Consider the following 23,093-nt stretch of genomic DNA (forward strand, 5'->3'; position numbering starts at 1 on the left):
ATGGATGGATAAACATGTCCATGTTAATATCTCATAAAACAGGGCCTTTTATCCTTGCCATGATGCATTCAATTACCGCGGGAAGTATGTCGTTCTGCGTAAACGTCATTTCAGTTCAGAGCTACGGAAAAGCACAAGACCGTGCGTATTTTCGCATCCTGATACATACAAGAAAATAAAATATTAATTAAGGCCCAATTAAGCTCTTTAAATGAATGCAATGTCGTGATTCTCGAGCGCGACTTTTCGCATTCCATTGCAGTCCAACACAAGGGGAAAGTGGTCCGTGAACATCACCCGTAACAGATTCTCCATCTTCCTCCGGCTGCGACCAACCTTCGTCCTGCACCTACCAAAAGATTTCAGCTGGTCTGTACACTCAGTTCGGTACGTACATGGCTTTATTTTGACACGAAGTCTGCAACACTGTTGTTATATTTTTGTGGGGGCATTTTTCGTCGTCCGTGAACGTAGTCGTGGCCAAGCTTTTACCATCATCTGCAATGGAAATGGGGCCGAGTCTGTCGTTCTTTTTTTGGGTCATATTATTGTTTTAATAACTAGCATTAACAACGACTATATAAATGACATTTTTGTCACAATTTTATTGTTTCTGTTAGTATTGCCTGTCCGGAGAATTCTATTAGCTTACGACAAGCTAGTTAGCCAGTTAGCAGTAGCGAACATCTGGGTGAGCTTTTCAAGCGATCTTTTACGAAACCTTAACACATCCACATGCGCACTATTATGAGATTTGGTATGTTCCTGACGATGAACGAATACATAACGACACACTAGGCGTTTGTGTGAAAGACTTTTAAGATGCTACGTCAATAGAAAATAGGCGGAACAAGCGCTGTAGTCTCTTTGGACCATTTATTAGGTACACCAAAATGAGATTGGAATACAAGAACTGGGTTTAAAATTCTGCCAATATAACACAAGGGATAAAAGTACTCACACTTTACGCTTGTGAAGTACGGATACACGTGTTAAAAACAGTTTTTAAAAAGGGGGAAATGTAAAAATACTGATTTAACTTGATTTCCATGGTACAATATGGTCCATAGTACCATAGCACAGATTGAAAATTACAAAAGGAAATCTTTATTTTTACTATCAGTTGTAAACGATACCAGTTTTGAAAACTCAACAAAATAAAAAGACATTCAATGGGCTTATCGAGGAGGAAAAAAAAGATGTAACGTCCAAGATGTTAAAACAACATGCACGTACAGTTTTGCTAATCTTGGGAACTCAATAACCAAAAATCCTAAAGGGAAAGCAAAATAGCAGCTAAACTTTTTTAGGCTGGCATTGAGCACTACTTGTTTGACGTGAATAATGATTGGAACAGACAACAACAAAAAACATTCTCTGGAAGGAATTAGACTATTGAATACTGTATCTTGCTTCCCCGAATCTGTGGCATCGCTTGTATTTAAGCTCTGGTTCATGTTACTCTATACTGTCCTAAAGGTCCCAACTACAGTTAACTTTATTGCTCATTACATTTTTTTTACGATGTGATGTAATCTGTAGACATGTAAAAAAAAAAAACTACCTAGACAATTTTGACAAAGGTGCAGAACGTACAATTATCTGTTCACATTTGTAGAGATTAAAATAGAGTGTGACATCTTGCACACTGTGGTTGCAACATATATGAACAACAGTTGAAGGGAAACTCCAAGCCTCATTCTGTAATCAGTTCATACAACAAAGCCATGTATGAAAGGATGTTTTATGTCTTTTGTTGTTTTTTTTGTTTTTGTTTTTTTTGTAGTCACCCTACAGGGTGACTTTCGTCTGAATAGATGAGATCTTGTGGAGTGTATGTGTAAACAAGAGCAGAGCAGCTTTTGCCAGTGGTGTTGAATGTTCTGTACTTCTTCTGCAGACTACACCAACCACAATCATGACGGACTCGAAATATTTTACCACAAACAAAAAAGGCGAGTACACAAGTATTGCAAAATCCATTGCCGTTGCCGAAGCGATAGTTGAAAACAATTTATTCACACCAATGGGAAGTCAATTTGAAATTGACTTAATTTGTGCTCTTGCAGGGGAGATCTTTGAGCTGAAGGCCGAGCTGAACAATGAGAAGAAGGAGAAACGAAAGGAGGCTGTCAAAAAAGTCATTGCTGCCATGACGGTGGGCAAGGATGTCAGGTAACAATGTACAATCAAACTACTCAACATAGCTACAACTAAGGGTGGTTAATTGAGGAGGTTTAATTATTAGATTATTATCAGACCTAAACAATTAAAACTTCAGGTCTACAACTTGACCGAGTCTCTCTACAGCTCTTTGTTCCCGGATGTGGTCAACTGCATGCAGACCGACAACCTGGAGCTGAAGAAGTTGGTGTACCTCTACTTGATGAACTATGCCAAGAGCCAGCCGGACATGGCCATCATGGCTGTCAACAGCTTTGTCAAGGCAAGCTCAACCCCCTTACCTGGGGAATCCAGCATTATAATCCAGAGACTCTATTCTGCTGCAGCGCTATTTTTCTTGCCGTCCTCATTCAGCTTTGAGATTAAATTACTCGTCGAGAAAAAAATAGGGGAGAGCTTTGTTTTCACCGCATCTCGATCAGAACGGTGCTGTCAGTACAGTGCTTTTTTTTTTTTTTTTTTTTTTTTTAACTGTTTCCTGTGGTACCGTTTCAATATGGATAACTGACCATGATATGAAAGCATGTTAGTGTATTTGTTAGAATGTCTGCCTCACAGCTTTGAGGTTCCGGGTTTGAATATTGGCTCATGCACTTCTTATGTTAAGTTTGCCTATTCACCGTTTGCTTCCTCCCACACTCCAAAACATGCCTGTGAGTCTAATTTGTTGAGAATCTAAATTGTCCGTAGGTGTGAGAGTGATTCGTTGTCTTTGTGTCTGGAGACCAGTTCAGGGTCCTCTCCTACTTCTCGAAAAAGTCAGCTGGGATAGGCTATAACTAATAAGCACCGATGGATGGATGTGTAAATATCACCACTTATGGTTACATTGTGTTGTACCAGATGCAACTTCAATTAATCCTATATTTGTGAAATAGTTTGACCGCTCTCAATTTAAATTTTTGGCCGCAGTGGGAATAATATTGCTGATTACGATTCTTACGCCGCCTTCCAGGACTGCGAGGACCCCAACCCGCTCATCCGGGCCCTGGCCGTCCGCACCATGGGCTGCATCCGGGTGGACAAGATCACAGAGTACCTGTGCGAGCCGCTGAGGAAATGCCTGAAGGACGAGGACCCATATGTGAGGAAGACGGCAGCGGTGTGCGTCGCCAAACTTCACGACATCAACGCCCAAATGGTGGAGGACCAAGGGTTTTTGGATTCTCTGAGAGATCTCATTGCTGATTCCAATCCCATGGTAAGTGACTTGGTCTCTGAGATCCACTTAAGACAAGCAGATGCCTCCTTTAAATAGATGAGAAATTGGTCGTAAATATAATTGTCTGTTTGAGTTAATTGAGGCTGTTTTTCCACACATGCACACTAAAGATTAACAGCTGAGTATTTCCTCACGTCCCTTCGAGGTCGTCGCCAATGCGGTTGCCGCTCTGTCCGAGATCAGCGAGTCGCACCCCAACAGCAACCTGCTGGACCTCAACCCCCAGAACATCAACAAGCTGCTGACGGCCCTCAACGAGTGCACCGAGTGGGGCCAGATCTTCATCCTCGACTGCTTGTCCAACTACAACCCCAAAGACGAACGTGAGGCCCAAAGGTAACTCGTTTTTAGTCACATCTACAGTTCAACTCATAGCATCTTCAACTTGATTTACAACATTTGTGATGCAAAATTTAATGTGCTCAAAAAGTTTCACGTGAACTCTCAAGATCACCGCATTGCTATTAATTAGTAGACAAGAAGTATCCAAAATAAACTACAACAAAACTAATTCTGAGCTTAACTTGTTCTCTCGAATTTTTCTCTCCCTCCAAAGTATTTGCGAGCGCGTCACGCCCAGGTTGTCACATGCCAACTCCGCAGTAGTCCTCTCCGCCGTCAAGGTACTGATGAAGTTCTTGGAGTTGCTGCCAAAAGACTCAGACTACTACAACACCCTGCTGAAGAAGCTCTCACCGCCGCTCGTCACCTTGCTCTCCGGCGAGCCCGAAGTCCAGTACGTGGCGCTGAGGAACATCAACCTCATAGTCCAGAAAAGGTGCGTGTGTGAAATTTAACCTGCAAGTGAATACAACATATTTTTGACACTTTAATCATGTGGTAATTTGTGCAGGCCTGAGATCCTCAAACAGGAAATTAAAGTCTTCTTCGTCAAATACAACGATCCTATATATGTGAAGTTGGAGAAACTGGACATCATGATCCGCTTGGCTTCACAGGCAAACATCGCTCAGGTGTGTTACAAAAACCATCTGTCTGAGGACATTTTGTTACATGCGTGCTTGTCCTCACTTTCAAAAATTACAGTTGAATTATATTCTTCGTGCTTGGTGCTTTACAGGTCCTGGCTGAGTTGAAAGAGTATGCCACGGAGGTGGACGTTGACTTCGTGCGCAAGGCTGTGCGCGCCATTGGCCGTTGTGCCATTAAAGTGGAGGTATGACACAAGATATTACGTATTTCCGTAAATAATGTTTGGAAGCCTTTACAGTATTTACATTACTTTAGAGAGGAGCAAGTATGTTTCTAATCACTCATACGGGGGTATCTGTTCTAGTAAAGACAAATACAGCCACCATAGAGAGGGGAGCTGTTAAGTAAGGTATTATAACTGAGGGAAGATGTTAAAAAATATGGAATTAAAGAGAAGGTGTTAAATAAGCCAACTATTTACGGCAGGTGTTAAATTATCAGATATAACTAAGAGCAGGCATTAAATAATCAAGTGAGGCTGAATGTCGATTACCGTAATTTCCAGCCTACAAGCCGCGACTTTTTTTACACGCTTTCAACCTTGCATCTTATGTGGTGTTGCTGCTAATTTGTGCATTTTTTCTAATGGCCGCAAGGGGGCACTCGAGTGGAAGAGTGAGAGCAGTGGAATATATGTGCTGAGGAAGTGACTTTTACTGGTAGTTTTTTTTTTTTTTAACGACCCTTTTAGCGCTGTGCTAGCGTGTTGCTGCTGTGTTACTGTTGTGTCTCAATGATTTTTACCAGTATGCTGGGTTTTTTTTTACCGGCCCTTTTAGCACCGCACTAACACTACCGCCGAACTAGCATGTTTCTACTGTGTTACTGCCACGTCTCAGTGATTTTTTTTTTTTTTTTTTTTTTAATCAGCTCTGTTAGTGCTGTGCTACCGTATTGCTACTGTGTAGCTGCCGCAGCTGTTTTTTCTTTGTTTTGTTTTGTTTTTACCAGTATGTTGTTTTTTTTTTTAAACCAGCCCTGTTTGTGTTCCCGTATTGTTGCTATATTAAGATAAGCTATGGTATTAAAACTTTGAAAACGCTTTCTGTGTACCGTCTTTCTTTATAAATATCTCGGGTTTCAATGTGGGCACGTGCAGCTATTACACAGGTGCGTCTTATGTAAGTACCAAATAGTATTTCCTTTACAAATGTACTGGGTGAGGTTTATAATCCGGTGCGCTCTGTAGGCTGGAAATTACGGTACTATAGAATAAAAGCAATTATTCACGAGTGCAGTATTGTGTTGAGAAAAGCTTTTCACAGGACAGCTTAACACTGAAAGCCACAATTGTCTCCATGCCAGTCCTTAGGATGAGGCACGCAGACAAATTTTGTAAAACTTTCACTATATTGATGTCTTCCCGTCCCCGTGGTGAACCATCCCAGCAATCGGCGGAGCGCTGCGTCAGCACCCTGCTGGACCTCATTCAGACCAAAGTCAACTACGTGGTGCAGGAGGCCATTGTGGTCATCAGAGACATCTTCCGCAAGTACCCCAACAAGTATGTTTTTTTTCCCTCTCCCAACGACGACTCATTTCAACGTCACTGAAGCTGTAATGTCCCAGTTACTAGTGTGTCAGACTCCTGAGTGGCCCGACTTGTTCCAGGTACGAAAGCATCATTGCTACCCTGTGTGAGAATCTGGACTCTCTAGATGAGCCCGACGCTCGCGCCGCCATGATCTGGATCGTCGGCGAGTACGCAGAGAGGATCGACAATGCCGATGAGCTGCTTGAGAGCTTCCTTGAGGGCTTCCACGATGAGAGCACCCAGGTACATGTTTGTTTATATTCTACCATATCTCCTTTTCCTTCCAGTGTTCACAAATAGCACTGAAAAAGTTAATTTCTATTTGTCAATTTGACAAACCAATTCATCCTATCAACGTGTTAAAAGTAGGATTTCCCCGTCTTTTGGAGAGCAAATTGTCGACAGGAACAATATGGAGTTTTTGCTTGCAGGTCCAGCTCACTCTGCTGACCGCCATCGTCAAGCTCTTCCTGAAGAAGCCATCTGAGACTCAGGAGTTGGTGCAGCAGGTCCTCAGCCTGGCCACTCAGGTGAAAAACACCTCCAGGAGCTTTTTAATTCAAAGTTTTTCCCCTTTGCTTTCTCCTCCCTGTGAAATCACCAGGTCCTCTGTTTACGACGGTACAAGTGTGAAACATTTCAAAGTTACAAATGGCAGCAACATAATAGCTGGTCATGTTGGATAAGAATGCATGCTCTGCTCCCTTCGTACTTATACTACTTTTGATCAATGTTTATGGGTTAGAAGTGTTTCTCGTGCAATTGTTTACTGTAATTAGGACTTTACTACTGCTTTACGATAGGTTAGTGATGAAGACTCGTTTCCGATTTACATACAAATTTGGAGAAGGTTGCCATCGGTCAATAGGAACTGGAGGATGACACTGTGTATTTTACCACAATTTCTCTCCCGGACCAAATCCATTGGTTGATCCTCTCATCCTCTACAGGACTCTGACAACCCAGATCTGCGTGACAGGGGATACATCTATTGGCGCCTGCTGTCCACGGACCCAGTGACCGCCAAGGAAGTGGTGCTGTCCGAGAAGCCCCTCATCTCCGAGGAGACTGATCTGATCGAGCCCACCCTGCTGGACGAGCTCATCTGCCACATCGGTTCTCTGGCGTCTGTCTATCACAAACCACCAAGCGCCTTTGTGGAGGGCAGCCACGGAATCCACCGCAAGCACCTCCCTGTCCAGCATAGCAGGTACACACAGCCGGTCCTGGCATGTGCACTCCCCCGTCTACTTGTACATTTCTCTCAGTCTCGTGCACCACTTGACAGCATTGACACAGGGGAGAGTCCGGTGAGCGGCGGGCCAGCCGCCGCCATGGACCAGCCGCACGTCATCCCCAGCCAGGGCGATCTGCTGGGCGACCTTCTCAACCTCGACCTGGGCCCTCCGGTCAACGTGCCCCAGGTCTCCTCCATGCAGATGGGTGCCGTGGACCTCCTGGGAGGCGGTCTGGACAGCTTGGTGGGTTTTGAAAACAACCTTTAGAAGCATAATAATTTTAACCTAAGTTTTTAAGCATGTACTAGTATGAACTGACTCAGCTAACTCAGTTTAAATATTACCGTATTTCTTCAAGTACTCCCCCAATCAGTTTTCAGGTGCATTATCCATGTGAAATGGCAGTAAATAACATGGTGCCCACTGGTACAAGGTAGTCCCCAAAGACCCTTGAGAGCCTGTTGTAAAAATAGCTCACTAGTGATGGAACATTTTGATCTCAGATGAATGTTGTAGACGTGATTGTTTGAAAATCTAAACAACGTCGGAGATTTATAGAAAGTGTCGCATAAGGATTTTTATTTCTCCTAATTATTGTGAGGAATCACTAATATGTTAAGTGTCTTCACATAAACGAATCGTGAACAATTTATGACTCAATGATCAAAGGGAATTTCAGAAGATTTATTTCAGAAGTGTGTATCAAATTGGTAGCCCTTCACATTGGTACCCAAGAAATAGGTTTGTTATAAAAATTTGAGAAGTGGGGCCAGTACTTTTTCACAGCATTGTACACATAAAGTGTCCGTGTAAATAAGTGCTTATGCTTTATGCATTTTTCAGTAAACTGTGTTTTGCAGCACCGAGAACACATTTCGAGGATATCAAATATTTGGATGATGCCATTTTTTTTCCATTTGTCTTGTTTTCCACAATTAATTGAAGGCTCCTTTTAATGGATTGCATTTGCTAAGAAAAGTGTGTCTTTGTTTGTGGTCTGTCATGTTTGGTGTTTTTTTTTTTTGTTTGTTTTGTTTTGTTTTTGTGGGAGGGGGCTCTCTGCTCTCTCTCTCTGTCTCTCTCTCTCTGTCTCCCTTCCTTCCCCCTCTTCTGTAGCTGGGGGGAGACCTGGGCGGCGGTGTTGGGGGAAGTCCAGCTGTAAGTCCAAGCCCCTTCTTCTTTGGCTGCCCGCGTGCTGCATGCTCCCGCACTTACGAACCCACAAGTCTCGAATCGCCTTCCTCTGCGATTTCAGCTAGACGCCCGCTGTGTTAACACTTTGCACGTATTGGCCCGTGGTGAGGCATTAGGACCTCTGTTGTAGTCACGATTTACATGTTGACATTTAGAGAGCTTTGAGGGAGATGACTGACACATAATCACAACCGTTTTTGTATTTTCGGATAATATTTCTGGGATATTGAATAGATTCCAAACATCTTCAATGGGCTAAAACATGCAAAGTCACACCTTCCTCTCATTTTTACTATCCTCACGTCTTCTTCTCATCAGGGCTTTGGTAACCCGGAGAATATTTGCATGAGCTTCTTATGTGACTCTTCTCAGCTTTGTAGCATTTTTGTCACCGCCCTGTTAGTGACGCTGACTTAAATGTGCCCGATTCACCACAATCATCTATTCCTGTGATGTTGTTGCGTCAGGTGGGCCAGAACTTCATCCCGTCGTCTGTCCCGAGCGCTTTCGCTCCTTCACCCACTCCTGCACCTCCGGCCGTCAGCAGCAGCGGCCTCAACGACTTATTTGAGCTCTCTACAGGCATGGCAATCGCATCCGGAGGACACGTGGCCCCGAAAGCTGTGAGTTTTATTTCTTAATTCCGTGTTCTATTTAGGGTTAGGGTTAATCTAAATTTGGACTTCTCATAACGACTAACTTTCTGACCATTTACACTGGCCGTTTACCCAGGTGTGGTTGCCCGCGGTTAAAGCCAAGGGACTGGAGATCTCCGGAACCTTCTCCCGGCGCCAGGGCCACATGTACATGGACATGACCTTCACCAACAAAGCCCTGCAACACATGACTGACTTTGCCATCCAGTTCAACAAGAACAGGTCAATTAGCACTCTGGTTGTTTTCTGAGTTGAAACCCCCCCAAACTGAAGATGCAATGATTTGTGTGTATTTGTGATTTATGACAGCTTTGGGATGATTCCCACCAGCCCGCTGCCCATTCACACTCCACTGATGCCGAGCCAAGGCATCGACGTCTCTTTACCCATTAACACCATTGGGCCAGTTATGAAAATGGACCCTCTAAACAATCTCCAGGTACAGAAACTCCCCAAATTGACAATTAATAAACCAGACAGGATTTTATTTATGATACAATAAAGCAGTTTTCTGCTTTGTACACAGGTGGCCGTGAAGAACAATATAGATGTCTTCTACTACAGCGTCCTCATCCCGCTCAACATATTCTTTGTTGAAGATGGAAAAATGGGTTTGTCGTCATCTCCGTAACATGTATCTGCTTTATTTTCCACCAAAATGTGCAGTCCAAATTGGTTATCGCAAAAAAAGTTCTAATTAAAAAAAAATTCTGTCCCTTCGCAATAAAAAAAATTATGAAAAAAATGTGTTGATCAATTCTGATAGCTTTCTCAATGTTAAAATAGTGAAAAATGTGCTGTTTTTTTGCCACCATAGTTTAAAAAAAAATCTCGTATTGATGAGTTATTTTGATACTCTGCACAACTTTCTCAAATGTTCTCCAGCATGTCTTTTTTCTCTCCTTAGAGCGGCAAGTTTTTCTTGCCACCTGGAAAGACATTCCCAATGAAAATGAGCTGCAGTACCAGATAAAGGAGTGCCACCTAAATGCAGGTAGGCCCCACAAACCATAGCAGCAGCTTCAAGTGACACTAAAGCCCCCCCAAAAAATATCTCCAAGCCCTCATTCACTGCCATGGATGGCTTTTGAAGTCAAATGTCTATGTTAACTAGGAGGGCTCACTTGTTTTTTCTTTGTTCGCCCACATGCTTGTCTGATAGGATGCATCACAATCTCTTCTACTCGAATGGATCATCAACCTCTTTTGATGATACTCGTGATTTTGTACATTACCAAATAGCTGCTCACCCGTGTTAGTTGTCCAGTAGGACCTCCCATTTGAGCTACCCTTGTAGATGTGTTGCTGGTAGCAAACTTTACATTACTTTCTTGCTCTTGTGTTTGAAATGGCGCGTGTAAAGTGGAACCTATGAGGTCGAATACAACGCCGAGACGCTCGTCCCAAAAACATGCAACATTATTTGGACACTCTAAATTGCCCCTAGGTGTGATTATGAATGCGTCTGTCTCAATGTGAACTGCGATCGGCTGGCGACCAGTTCAGGGTGTGCCCCGCCTCCTGCCCATTGACAGCTGGGATAGGATCCAGCACTCTCCGCGACCTTCGTGAGGATAAGCGGCTAAGAAAATCGATGGATGGATGAATTTGGTTCATTTTTTAAAATGCTTTTCTGATTAACATTCACAACGGCAAAATCTTCAGTTTAAAAAAAAATAGTTATGTAGTTTCTGCAACTTCCTAAAAGGTTTGGTTAGTTTGATCTCAAATTTTGTGCATCTTGAAAAATTTGTAGGATTTTTTTAGGATTACCTCACTTGTTAAAAACCAAAACAGTCCATCCATTTTTCACTGATGTTAGCCCATTTAAGGTACAGTCAGTTGGATCTCAACATTGGACTTCAAAGGTTCCAGTGTCGCATCAAAGCATATTTTTTCCCATTTTTTTAATCGGGTAACCCTCAATCCTGATCTCGCAGACACGGTGTCGGGCAAACTGCAGAACAACAACATATACACCATTGCTAAGCGGAACGTGGAGGGTCAGGATATGCTCTACCAATCCCTTAAACTCACCAACGGCATCTGGATCCTGGCCGAGCTGCGCATCCAGCCCGGCAACCCCAACTACACGGTACAGTACCATGTCTGCAGAGGATATAAAAAGTTTACACACCCGTTAATGCCAGATTCTTGTTATATATCGGAAGTATGAAGCTTTTGTGCAAAAACCTACTGTACCCGACACATGAAAAAGACCGTAGATTGTTGCCACATAAACTAAAAATTCAATACTTGCCCCAAATTCCTGCATTTTTTTTCAACAGTTTTTAGTCCCTTTTGTGCCACATTTTCTTCACCTGACAATTTACTTCAGTGTTCCATGGTATGTTTAATACTTCAAAAATTCTTTGTCCCTGCTACCTTTGAAAAATGAGATTCCTGTTCAGTTCTCTTTATGTGGATCATAGCATGTGCTGTAAAATGTCTCAACAAGGGTGTGTAGACTCCCCCCCCCCCTCAATAGCCACCAAAAAAAACTAATTTTGTTTCCTGGCTGGTTCCGCAGCTGTCCCTCAAGTGTCGGGCTCCTGAAGTCTCTCAGTACGTGTACCAGACGTACGACGCCGTGCTGAAGAACTGAGCCAGTTGGCTTCACTTCCGCCATCCAACGGCAGTGTAACATACCTGGTCGAAATGGTGACCTCCCGGTAGATCAAAAAATATTGTTAAATGTTATATAGTTGTTTATGCAGGTGTGAAGTCATTGTGTTCACGGTTACAACAAAACATTCACGACTTAACAGCTTCTTTCTCAATAATTTTAAATGAGGAAAAAAAAGGTTATTTTGGCAGATATTTGTTAATCATTCCATTCTTAAACATCTTAATGTTGTGACCAATCTCAATAGAGAAATTCCTTTTCCCCTAAACATACATCAAGGCCTATTTAATTTTTTTTATACAACCCATTTAAAATAATGTTCAAACTCAAGATATATAATACCACTCCATCTTTGTCACTTCAGCTATTTTTTTTTTTTTGGATGAGTTAGCATTTCCCGTTAAGATGGTGTTGGAGTTCATGACCAAATTATTAGAGTGCTGTCACTCTAAAACTAAATATAATGGAACCTTTTAGTGCACAATTACAACTGTAAATTTAAATTTGGTTACTCACCAAAAGTTGCGAGCCAGTTTTCGTCATCTTATTATTGGACACGCACATAAATGCCATATACTGTTCATCTACCTCCTTTAGCCTTTTGGTTTGAGTGCTTTCCATGAATTCTTCATTGTCTTGGCTGTTGTCGAGCCACCTCTCATCCTTTTGCACCTCAATCCAAACTTGCAGGACCAAGCATGTAAGATGCTAGTTTTCATTGTTTTATTCTGACTATTGCTTACCGCTTGTGACCCTCAATGGTTGGCGCTTCGGGCGGCAACGGCCAAGGGGGCTTGTGTAGATTAGCGAAGATGTCGTTTGCGTCAGTATAAACGGCCTACCGTGGCATTACCCTTTACGTGATAATACATTGAAGCCGAATTCGAATAGAAACGGCTGTGTGAGTGTATCATTTGTGTTTGTGAGTTTATGTCAATGTACACTTTGGACCCCTTGTGGATTTTCTCTGGATTTCTGTATTTTTATGCACAGTAAGCTGCACTCCAATAAACGCGTTAAAGAATTGTCAGCCATGAAAGTGAGACTAGTTCATACGTTTTTCGCTGGAACATAAATGTTATTGCACCACTTCCGATATCAATAAAATTTCAACACCATGCGTACTGTGGTCAGTAGAAGTTTGGGAAAAAAAATTTAATGTAGAAAAACAGTTTGACTTTGTGTGGGAGTGGATGGGGAATCCTCACTTTTTTTTAATATATATATTTAAAGCTATCAATTTGGTGACATCTTTCATCCTGGCAATCTGAAGCAAAGACACATTGCAGGGGTGAATTCACATAAAATGTGACTGAAATTGTTGTTGTCTGCCTTTTAAAAAATGAAGCCCCCCACAAAACATCTTACCACGACAACGCTTGCGACGTTATCTGAGCCAGCGGTGGTTCCGCAGCTCTTTCAAGGTGGGCCGTTCCTCGGGTGCTGCTGTCAGGGTCTTCTGCAGGAAATCCCGACAATCTTGGTAAGACAAACGCGAAGATGGCAATTAAACGCTTTCAGACTTAAAAACGGGATCAGTCCATGCAAACTCGACACAGGAAGTGATTCAAATCCTGGAAAAGAATCCACTAGACTGAGTCAACCCCACATTTTCTATTTAATTCTTTTTTTTTTCCCTTTTCATCTTTATTTAATATTTTCATCTGTCTTTTAAAAGTTTATTTTAGATAAATTCTCTGCATTTTCAGCAAGTTAGTAACATTGTAAATCTTGGACTAAACACCTGATCAATTGGGTATTAATGACAAGCAGCGAGAGTTAATTGTGGTTCATTCTTAAATATCAGAAATCAATAAAAAAAAAATTCCCCAATGTGTTCCTTACCATCTGAAATTTTGTCGCTGATTTTTATCTCCTCCCTGAGGAACCCCTCCGTTTGAAAGTCCACGTCATGGTGGAGGATTTCAAAGAGCACCGTCCCGATCTGCCACGCGGTGGTGGGCCCCGCCCGGTACCAATGATGGCGGAGCCATTCGGGGGGCTCCAGAGAAGGAGTTCCTGGAAGGCCATGGGGTGCAATCACGGAAAGCGTTTAAAGGTCCAAAAACCACAAATCTTACCGAAAAACAGTCTGTAGAGCGATCTTTTCTTGGTGAAGCAGCTCAGGCCAAAGTCGATGATGCGCACGTGGAGCCCGTCGGGGGTGCTCTCGATCAGGATGTTTTCAGTCTTGATATCGCGGTGGAAGATGCGCTTCTCCTGAAGGTTTTCAGCCACATCCAGCAACTGTTTCAGGATGATCTGTGAAACAAACACAATGGGACTACGGATAGACTTAGTCCTGGACAACTGTCTTTTGTCTTTGTGCTGACCAAAGGATAGAAAATCTGTGGATTTGTCTCTGTCCTTCCATCTGTCTACGCCTTGTCCTGAATCTTAGGTTTGACAATTATCAAAGACCTCCCTCTGGCGTACCTTAGCCTCGCTCTCGTCGAGGCAGCCCCCTTTCCTGCTGATGTATTCGGTGAGATCCTCGGCGGGAACGGGCCTCTCCATCACCAGAATCAGCTTCTGGCCCAGGTTGTACCAGTCCAACAGCGTGACATACGGCGAGCGGCCCTCGGGCGAGTCTTTGGCAAGCTTTTTCATAACCGCCACCTCCGAGGACATGTTGACCCTGTCCTTGTGTTTCTGAACATCGCACGAGGAGCTTCACTGATCCGGAAAACAATCCCACAAAGCTGTTGTCGCGGTTACCTGTAAAGTTATATTGTTGTCTTTTGGGATGTGTTTGATGGCCACCTACAAAGAGCAAAATTTTGAACTGAAGTCCTGAATACATACGCTGGAGACCATTTGGAGAATCTAGTTAGCAGCATTGTTTGGATCTATGTAACACTCACTTATGTAATACTCACTGGGAAATTGTCGACTTTGCGGTAGCCGGCAAAGACGGATCCGCAGCCTCCTTCAGCCAGCAGCCTTTCCTGTACGTATTTAAGCTCCAGTTCAGCTAAACAGCCACACAAAGATGTCTCGCTTGAGTTGACTTGTCAAGCCATCCATCGTTCCAAGCCGCTTATTCTCACAATGGGCACGAAGAGCCGGAGCCTATCCCAGCCGGCTTCGGGCGAAAGGCAGACTACACCGTGAATTCGTCGCCATCCGTACTGAGCGGGAATGGATCCCACGCTACCCGCAGCAGAGTGAAACGTGTGTACCACTACATGATTTGTAAATCCATCAATCTTTATGTTTTTCATCCAAAAAATGCGACTCAAAGGGCTTCGGATGCATTGAAAATGTAACAATTCTACACGCCGCTTCTCCACTAGGACCGACCTGTACCATGTAGAACGTATTGAGTGAGGGAACCATTTCAGAGGAGCCGTCTGGACCAGAACCAGACCATAGACCGCAGTCACAGGCCAAGATGGTGGAGCCCCCGAGAGCCTGGGGCCCGCTGCGCTCCTAACGATGTGACCGAAGGCGATCGATCTTAGTTGCCGACTTACACCCGCCAGCTTGCCGATTGTCCATTGCTGCAATGGAAAAACTACAACCCTGGTTCTTCTTTGCAGGAAATGGTTTGATTTTATTGGACACCCACCATGGTACAAGTGTCAAAGAGAAAGAAATGGGAGAGAAAAAAGGAGTGGATATTTTAGAGGCTGTCGATAGCCTCATTCGTTAGTTGCATTCGTACCGTGCAGTGACGGAGACTCCACACACTTTGCTTTCTTTTGTCTTTTGCCAAAGGTACTTATAGAATGATAAATATAGTGAAGTTTTATTGTAAAATATACTGTATCAGTACAGTCCGGTGTCGTGGACATCACTTTCCATGTCATCATCTGTCCATTTTTTTTAAAATATGTTTCTCCACATTTGACTTGTCTTATTTTTTCTGTTTTGGGTATACAGGTTGTTATCTTCAAACAAAAAAAAAACGTTACACTAACCCCAGCAAACTCCCGAGACGTCGTCACCGCTGGGTTTAATCTTTTTTGGGTGAACGCTCAGTTCCGCGCCGCCTTTCGCCCGGTGACCTCCCGCTTCTGCATCCGCTGTAGGAATTTGTAGAATCGCGACAATAATAACCACAAGCTGTGCATTATTCCCACGGAAGGCAAGAGTTTGAGGCACCCACCGTAGTCACCATCGATGCGCTTAGAGTCCTCGTCATCCTCGGTCAGCTCGCAAAATTTCCTTTTCTTCCTGATTAGAGCCTTAGCGCCTTCCTCTACTTTGACCTCTGCTCTCGCGAACCGGCCATCTCTCTTTGGGCCATGAGAGGGTTCGCACAGGATCGCTCGGCCCGACCTGAGACAGCGCGCCTGGTCGGGACTGGACCTCGTTTTCGCGCCGCCGGCGCCACGGCCTCCGTTCGGGGCTTCCCGGCTCTGCCGTGCGCTGCAACACGTTGGTACTTTGAACACAATGTTGAGTTCAGTTGGACTTTTTCTTGGTCATCTATTCGCACAGCACTGTTTTGGCTGCTTGATTTGGTGAACGTGCACCATCTCACGTTGCCAAAGCGCTTTTATTACACGTTAATAACACTCAGTTTTGATGAACACCATCAGAGGTGTGTCTGAAACATATTTATATTTTGGTTGCCTTATCAAAGAATGTGTCCCCACTGGCCAGGTCGGAATAGTAGGAACTCCTTAAAGTAGAACGCGGTACGAAAACTCCAGCAACAATGACTAAAAGTGATTGGGGAACGGTCAACCAATACCTACTAGTGTCAACCAAAACAAATTTGGATTAGCTCTTATGTAGGCTACGTTTACTCTGTTCTCGATTTGCTGTGTTTTCTCGTGATCTAATGCAGCATCCGTACGGGAAGGGGGAGGGCTGCTGAGGGCAGGCGCCAAAGCCAAGCCACGCACCTGGTTTGAACATAAAACTTTTCCCGTGTAAATTCTAACACGAGCATCAGTACTTACCTTTTGTCATGAGATTCCTCAGCTTTGCAAACAAAAGGCATTTTTTGTTCCCAGAATTCATCTCTCGCGGGGCCCCGACGGTGGCAAAAATGAACAGACAAACCAATGCATGTTTTTTTAATATGCATAAAGCGACAACGACCGTCACCATTATTTCTCCGACGGATGCCGCGGCGAGGGGGCCGGCGCTGTGGGTCGCCCCGCTGCCCCTCAGCCGGAGGCGTGCGCGGCTGGCCCATGCGCGTGTGGCGCCACGCGTGGGCACGTGCATGCTTTAGTCGAGTGGCTGGGGAATGCGTGAGGGGCTTTGGCGTTGAGCTCCGGGTGAGGTCCGCGCGGCTTTTCAACGGGAGTCTTTCGTCCGACGTGCGTCTCAGTGACACGGGGTGCAGTGACGTCATTCGCACCCTCTAATGCAAAGCTCTCTTCTTGAATCCACGAATATTTTGCAGTCCTGTCATATTTTTTTTGCATTGATTCAGCAGGTCCCCTCCCCCCTAAAATTAGGTAACTAAAGACGTCTAGTATACACTGGTTATTTTAATACATATATATCATCAAATAATTTATTGATTTGGTCGTGATATATCATTTAAATGGGCACATTTGCAATTTTGCATATGCATTTACTATTTTATGAATACGTAATTGGTTAGTTACATTCTGGATAATATTAAAGCTAAGACTGCATTATTGTAAAATAGCGTTTAACAATTATACAAAAAAAAAAAATTGTCTTGACCTGGTACATCTGCCTGCTTTAAAAATGCAATCTTGCCCATGAGCGCAAAAGTTTGCGCACCCCCTTGCATCATTTTCATTTTAATTTTATGACTCAGGAGAAACTATTTTCGTTATAATGACAATAAATGTTATTCATTCATTCACTGAGTCATTGCAATTGTGCTCCGCCTGTGATTACGTCACCTCCCGGATTGGGGGCGTGGTTAGCGAAGCCGGAAAGTCACAATGATGAAGATGATGACGATGATGATGATGATGATGATGGCAGAGCCAGACTCGAAAGTCAAAATCAGTCCGTGGATTCTATTTTTGTCCTGTATGGATTTCTTCCACACAGGTTAGTCGCGTTTTGGCTGCGAATCTTAACTTGAAACTTGCATACACACAAATTAAAGTAAAAATAAAATTGTATGAGGCCCATTAAAATAACGGCGAAACTTTGCTTTTGGCAAATTAATACAGGACACTGAGACTTTTTATCATTGTACAACTTGTATCATTGAATTGAGTTTTACTGATCGTTTTTAAATTTGAGAAATTGAGATCATTTCAGTGAGAATTAGATATGAATTAAATTTTGGCATCACTTTGCCTGATTGTAAATAGTTATGCAATATTTGATTTGATTATGCATGTTTTTTGTGTCATCTTGGACAAAATGTGCCACTGATACAATATTATGTATGATACTCAAGTGAATACAGCAAAATAAAGTGGAATCATACTCCATAAATCTGAGAAATTTGATAGGTAAAAGGAAAATAACAAATATCGGTAAATATTATTTCTGTATCCCTTTTTACGAAGAACTCAGTGTTTCAGAGTTAAAATAATCATATAGTATTGATAAACATTTTGCTACAACTACAAGAAAAAACTGAATACATAATAGATAAGCTGCTATAATATGATTTTATCTTATCTTTAGTTTTAGATGGATTGTTTACATGCGCTGGGTCCCTATTCAGTGGTCCCAAGTATGACAACTTGCTGTCTGCAGTTTTTGTGTGTGTGTTCCATTTTCTTTCCATTTCTGTGTGATATCCGCATTTCTTGAGAGAAGTTTTTCTGTTTTTTTTTATTTTATTTTTTTTTGGGGGGGCGGGGGGGGGGTTTCTCCTACGGCATTTTGTCCGGCCATTGTTGCGAACTGCACAGTCACTATGAGCGGCTGTGTTTCTGCACCGCCAGTTTGGGGATTGCCGGGCCCGGGCGGCAGCTGTACGGCTCTCGGTGCCTGCCAGTAGGGAAACAATGGGCACTTTTGTCAGCGGATGCTGACCCGTGCGTCCTACAGACGTTGGCAGCGGTTACCATGGCGATGCCGAGCTGCCGTGCAAAGAGTCCCCGTAAATGTGGAGGTCTCGAGGAGGCCCCAGTTTTCCTTTAAAGGAGACAAAAAGTGAAAATAATGACCAAATATGGTTTCCTATTAACAAATTCATCCGTTTTTTTTCTTGTGGTACATTTTCTCAATTATTTGCTGAAAGTCTCACAAATTTGCATTTTGTGTTTCCTTTGAACATCCCAAAACCTGCCCAAAAGAAAACAATCAATTGGTACCAAGGAAGTATGTTGAAAAGATGCATCTTGACTGCTGCAAGATCTTATGTCAGAAAGTAGCCAAGTTTAGCCTGGGTTGTTAGCGGGAGTTACAGCGGGTCTTCACTGAGTGACTATTAAGAAGAAGAATAGAGGTCTTGTTGTTGCGTGAAAGTTTTTTTGTTTTTTTGCAAAGAGGACAAATAAATACTTCTGCATAATTTTTTTAGATTAAATAATCTGTTGGGCAGCATGGTGGTTCAGATTGTAAACGTTGGCCTCACAGTTCTGAGGACCCGGGTTCAATCCCACCCCTCCTTGTGTGGAGTTTGCATGTTTTCTCCGTGCCTGCCTGAGTGGGTTTTCTCCAGGTGGGCACTCCGGTTTCCTCCCACATCCCAAAAACGCACAACATTAATTGGACACTAGATTGACCCTAGGTGTGATTGTGAGTGCGGCTGTTTGTCTCTATGTGCCCTGCGATTGGCTGGCAACCAGTTCAGGGTGCACCCCGCCTCCTGCCCGTTGGCAGCTGGGACAGGCTCCAGCACACCCTGCGGCCCTTGTGAGGATAAGCGGCTAAGAAAGTCTAATTTTTGTTTGCTTGTTTCTCGGCAGGCGTGGTGCTAGCAGTGAACATGACGCTCCCCACCTCCCTGGTCCGTGGCACGCTCGGAGGCGAGGCCCTCCTCTCTGTTGACTACGTCAGCCTCAGTGCCGACCTCCCCGTCATCAAGTGGCAGCTCCGCCGGGAGAAGTCGGTCACCGTGGTGCAGTCCATCGGAACCGACATCGTGGGCACGCTGAGGCCCGAGTACAGGGACCGCATCCTGATTTTCCAGAACGGCTCCCTGCTCTTGCACAACCTGCGGGCGTCGGACGAGGGGCCGTACGACGTGGAGATCTCCATCACGGATGATACGTTCACGGGCGAGGGCAGCGTCGCGCTCACTGTGGATGGTAAGAGGTCTGATGTCGGGGTGTCCTATTGAATATTCTTAGAATCGAGCAATCTAGCGATGAGCCCATAATTAAGTTAAATCCATGCAAAACCGAGCTTCAACTTTTGGGGGAATTATTCCAAGAATCAGCCAACTATTGCTTTGTCGCAATTTTATGGCATCTTAATGTCAAGCAACTATGTTGAAGTAAGTCGAGCTTTATCTCGACAAAAGTAGTGGTTTGACACCATCTTGTGGCATCTTAGTGTCAAGCAACTATGTTGTAGTGAGTTGAGGAGCTTTATCTCGGCAAAACTAGTGGTTTGGCACCATCTTGTGGCATCTTAGTGTCAAGCAACTATGTTGTAGTGAGTTGAGGAGCTTTATCTCGACAAAAGTAGTGTTTTGCCACCATCTTGTGGCATCTTCGTGTCAAGCAACTATGTTGAATTGAGATGGGGGGCTCTATCTCAACAAAAGTAGTGCTTTGGCACCATCTTGTGGCGTCTTAGTGCCGAGCAACTATGTTGAGGTGAGTTGAGGAGCTCCATCTCGACAAAGGAAGTGCTTTGGCACCATATTATGGCATCTTGGTGCCAAGGCACTATGTTATAGTGAGTTGAGTAGCTTCATTTAGACAAAAGTAGTGCAACCATCTACTGGAGGGCCAGTTTTAAACCTGCATCAATTAATCACTGAGTTGCCTGAAAATGTCTCGCTCCTTCTCAGAACCTTTGTCCAGCGTTCACATCGACATGGAGTCGTCGTCCGTGCTGGAGCGCAGCGAAAACGTGGCGCTCAACTGCTCGCACGACGCGGGCACCCGGGCCACGTACAGGTGGTTGAAAGGCGGCAGAGCGCTGGGCAACGACAGCAGGCTGCAGCTGTCCCGCGACAACCGGATCCTCACCATCGCTCGCGTCACCATGGCGGACGACGACGTCTACAGCTGCGTGGCGGAAAACCCCGTGAGCGCCGTGGCGAGCCCGCCCGTCAGGCTGAGCGTCTACAGTGCGTAAAAGCTACTGCATGCCGGGTGAATGTGCGGCCTGCACGTATGAATTTCATTCATTTCAAAGACAGTTGTATTTCAAGTCATCTTTTCGCATTGAAATGAATGGAAATGCAGTTAATCGGTTCCGGCCTCCCATAAAATTACCAAGAGCTTGGAAAATTGAATGTATTTTTCACAAGAAAAATAGCAAAGTCTTGAGTATTTTAATTTATGAAAGCATACAGTAACACATTTGTTTCATAGAATACATAATTAAACAGTTTGTGCGTCATATTTTTATTTTATGTATTCATTGCGTGTGCCAATTGGCGTGTCCACCTTGACCACCAGGGGGCAGCATAACAGATGCATAGGAGTACTGCCTACACGAAAAACAAACACAAATGATGCATTTGTCATTTTTGTCTGAGGATAAAGAATCCGACTATGAGTGTATCATATTCATGTTCATATATCTGGTGCTTAAAATATTCTCAAATTAATCAAAAAAAAATAAGATTTACTGTTGTTGTATCCTCATAGAAAGAAGTTCTATCTATATCATCCTCTCCACTGGTGGCATCTTCCTCCTGATCACCTTGGTAACCGTGTGTGCCTGCTGGACACCATCCAAAAAGTATGTTCATCATGATAATAATCATAATAATAATGAAAATAAATTTTGAAATTCAAGCATTTTGTGTTAGGCCAAATCGACCACCAAGAAAGTCCTTCTCCAGGTTTTATAACCAGCGCGCGCCGTCTCGTCACTCGGGTATGAAATCATGACGTGAAAATGTAATTTATGCCGTTGTGAGCGGAATTATTAATTATTTTGAATCTCAGTTGATGCAACTCCAGAGGTGACGCAGCGCAATGGAAAGAACGCCATGACGTCACTTTACATCCTGCAGCAAAAGGTACTGTCACTCTTTTTCTGGCTTCTTCGGAATTCACCCGGTGGGATTTTTTATTTTTTTTTGCAGGATCTTTCCCCGGGCGACGCATCCGTCAACAGCATCGGGTCGGCTTCGGAACCGGAGAACCCGCCCGGCTACACCAACTACATTGATTCTCTAACGCGGGCTTCTGCTCACTCCAAACAACTCCAAGTATAGCGAACGATAGAAGCTATGTAAAATGAAATCCTGCATGGATTGGGACTATTAAAACGAAACAAAACAGGAAAACTGGTTATTATTTTACTGCTATGTTCAATATATTTGTTGGGAATACAGAAGTCTGATCCCAGACAAGCTACATTTACATATTTTTACACAATTAATTCATCGTGATTCATTTGAAGGCAATACTGCCTCACATTCTTTCCCTTTCAAAGAATAATAATAATAATAATAATAATAAATAATCTATATTAATAATGTAATAATAAGTGTAATTATTATAATTAAAATTAATTTTGAAAAATTCAACATACTGCTCTCATTAAGGTAGACATGTTCTGCAAATAAACTTGTATTTTTTTTTCCAGAAAAAAGTTATGAAAGGTGTGCATTTTCAAGATGATTTTTTTTATATTTTCAAGGTCAAGGTTGAACAAGGTTAGGGTTAGTTTTATTTTTGTCAGGTTAAAGTCGAAATATGAAAAAAAATGATAGAACATTATCAGTTAAAAAAAGTCTGAGATTTTTGAGAATATAGTTGGAATTCATAATTTTTTTTCATATTTCGACTGATTTACAAAATATACAACTTTATTTTCATGTTGTATTTTTTACACCTTTATAAATATGTACATATATATATGATATGAATGTGAAAAATGCTATATATTTAATTTCCCTCTTGTCATTTTCTCTATTGTGAAGATACTTGACTTTCAAAATGTTTTGGACTTTTTTTGGAGTTGCCAAATACTCATCTTTTAGAGAAATCGATGTTGATGTCATAAATGTATGTAAAAATGTATGTAATCGAAAATATCCTCGTAACGTGGTTTTAATCTTTAATCTTGGAAAAGTTATTTTCTCGAGTTACTTATTATTTTGAAAAAAATACAAATTCCTTCTTGTTGTATGCAACTTTACTCTCAAGATTACGACTGTAATGTATTTGTTTTCCCTGGAGTGGTGGTACGAGATTAAATAAATGAAAAAAAATATAGATATACATTATACAAGGCAAGATGTGTTTATTTTTGAGTGCAGTACAGTGTTTTAAAACGCTGGAGCTGATTGGCTAACGTGCTTCATTCTCAACCAGGCCTCCTATTGGTCATTTTGCGTTGAACATTAAGAATAATTTAACCTTTATTTAGCAGGTATAGAAGATTAAATGTATTACTTTTATTA

At 42.9% G+C, this 23,093-nt stretch overlaps 3 protein-coding genes across 7 annotated transcripts; 2 read left to right on the forward strand and 1 right to left on the reverse strand.

Moving 5' to 3' along the window:
* Positions 1 to 92: 92 nt before the first annotated feature.
* On the forward strand, positions 93 to 12,774 carry ap2b1 (adaptor related protein complex 2 subunit beta 1). 2 transcript variants are annotated; one of them, XM_061802626.1, is made up of 22 exons: positions 93 to 387; positions 1,901 to 1,955; positions 2,070 to 2,175; positions 2,311 to 2,446; positions 3,140 to 3,385; positions 3,552 to 3,742; positions 3,963 to 4,184; positions 4,260 to 4,380; positions 4,488 to 4,583; positions 5,788 to 5,903; positions 6,011 to 6,176; positions 6,365 to 6,463; positions 6,884 to 7,143; positions 7,222 to 7,414; positions 8,288 to 8,329; positions 8,833 to 8,988; positions 9,098 to 9,243; positions 9,331 to 9,460; positions 9,548 to 9,632; positions 9,929 to 10,015; positions 10,962 to 11,116; positions 11,552 to 12,774. In XM_061802626.1, the coding sequence occupies exons 2-22, from the start codon at positions 1,919 to 1,921 to the stop codon at positions 11,624 to 11,626; spliced, it is 2,865 nt and encodes a 954-aa protein (XP_061658610.1). In that variant the 5' UTR covers positions 93 to 387; positions 1,901 to 1,918; the 3' UTR covers positions 11,627 to 12,774. The 2 variants fall into 2 exon arrangements, with proteins under 2 accessions (XP_061658610.1, XP_061658611.1); XM_061802627.1 differs by lacking the exon at positions 93 to 387 and adding an exon at positions 455 to 691.
* Positions 12,775 to 12,842: 68 nt separating this feature from the next.
* LOC133491478 (serine/threonine-protein kinase pim-1-like) lies at positions 12,843 to 16,733 on the reverse strand. 3 transcript variants are annotated; one of them, XM_061802632.1, is made up of 10 exons: positions 16,561 to 16,733; positions 15,759 to 16,037; positions 15,571 to 15,675; positions 14,527 to 14,621; positions 14,366 to 14,410; positions 14,084 to 14,299; positions 13,729 to 13,909; positions 13,493 to 13,666; positions 13,016 to 13,126; positions 12,843 to 12,914 (listed from the first exon to the last, which is right to left on the reverse strand). In XM_061802632.1, exons 1-9 carry the CDS (start codon positions 16,709 to 16,711, stop codon positions 13,035 to 13,037), a joined length of 1,338 nt encoding a protein of 445 aa, XP_061658616.1. In that variant the 5' UTR covers positions 16,712 to 16,733; the 3' UTR covers positions 12,843 to 12,914; positions 13,016 to 13,034. The 3 variants fall into 3 exon arrangements, with proteins under 3 accessions (XP_061658616.1, XP_061658617.1, XP_061658615.1); XM_061802633.1 differs by having other exon boundaries at positions 12,851 to 13,126; positions 15,759 to 16,021; XM_061802631.1 differs by having other exon boundaries at positions 12,851 to 13,126.
* An 812-nt stretch (positions 16,734 to 17,545) lies between these two features.
* LOC133491917 (hepatic and glial cell adhesion molecule-like) lies at positions 17,546 to 22,868 on the forward strand. Of its 2 annotated transcripts, XM_061803647.1 has the most exons (7): positions 17,546 to 17,641; positions 19,465 to 19,806; positions 20,517 to 20,798; positions 21,325 to 21,418; positions 21,489 to 21,556; positions 21,628 to 21,701; positions 21,768 to 22,868. In XM_061803647.1, exons 1-7 carry the CDS (start codon positions 17,548 to 17,550, stop codon positions 21,897 to 21,899), a joined length of 1,086 nt encoding a protein of 361 aa, XP_061659631.1. In that variant the 5' UTR covers positions 17,546 to 17,547; the 3' UTR covers positions 21,900 to 22,868. The 2 variants fall into 2 exon arrangements, with proteins under 2 accessions (XP_061659631.1, XP_061659630.1); XM_061803646.1 differs by having other exon boundaries at positions 21,628 to 22,868.
* The last annotated feature ends 225 nt before the right edge of the window (positions 22,869 to 23,093 follow it).

The sequence above is a fragment of the Syngnathoides biaculeatus genome, chromosome 18 (genome assembly GCF_019802595.1).
Source record: "Syngnathoides biaculeatus isolate LvHL_M chromosome 18, ASM1980259v1, whole genome shotgun sequence".
Lineage (NCBI taxonomy): Eukaryota > Metazoa > Chordata > Actinopteri > Syngnathiformes > Syngnathidae > Syngnathoides > Syngnathoides biaculeatus.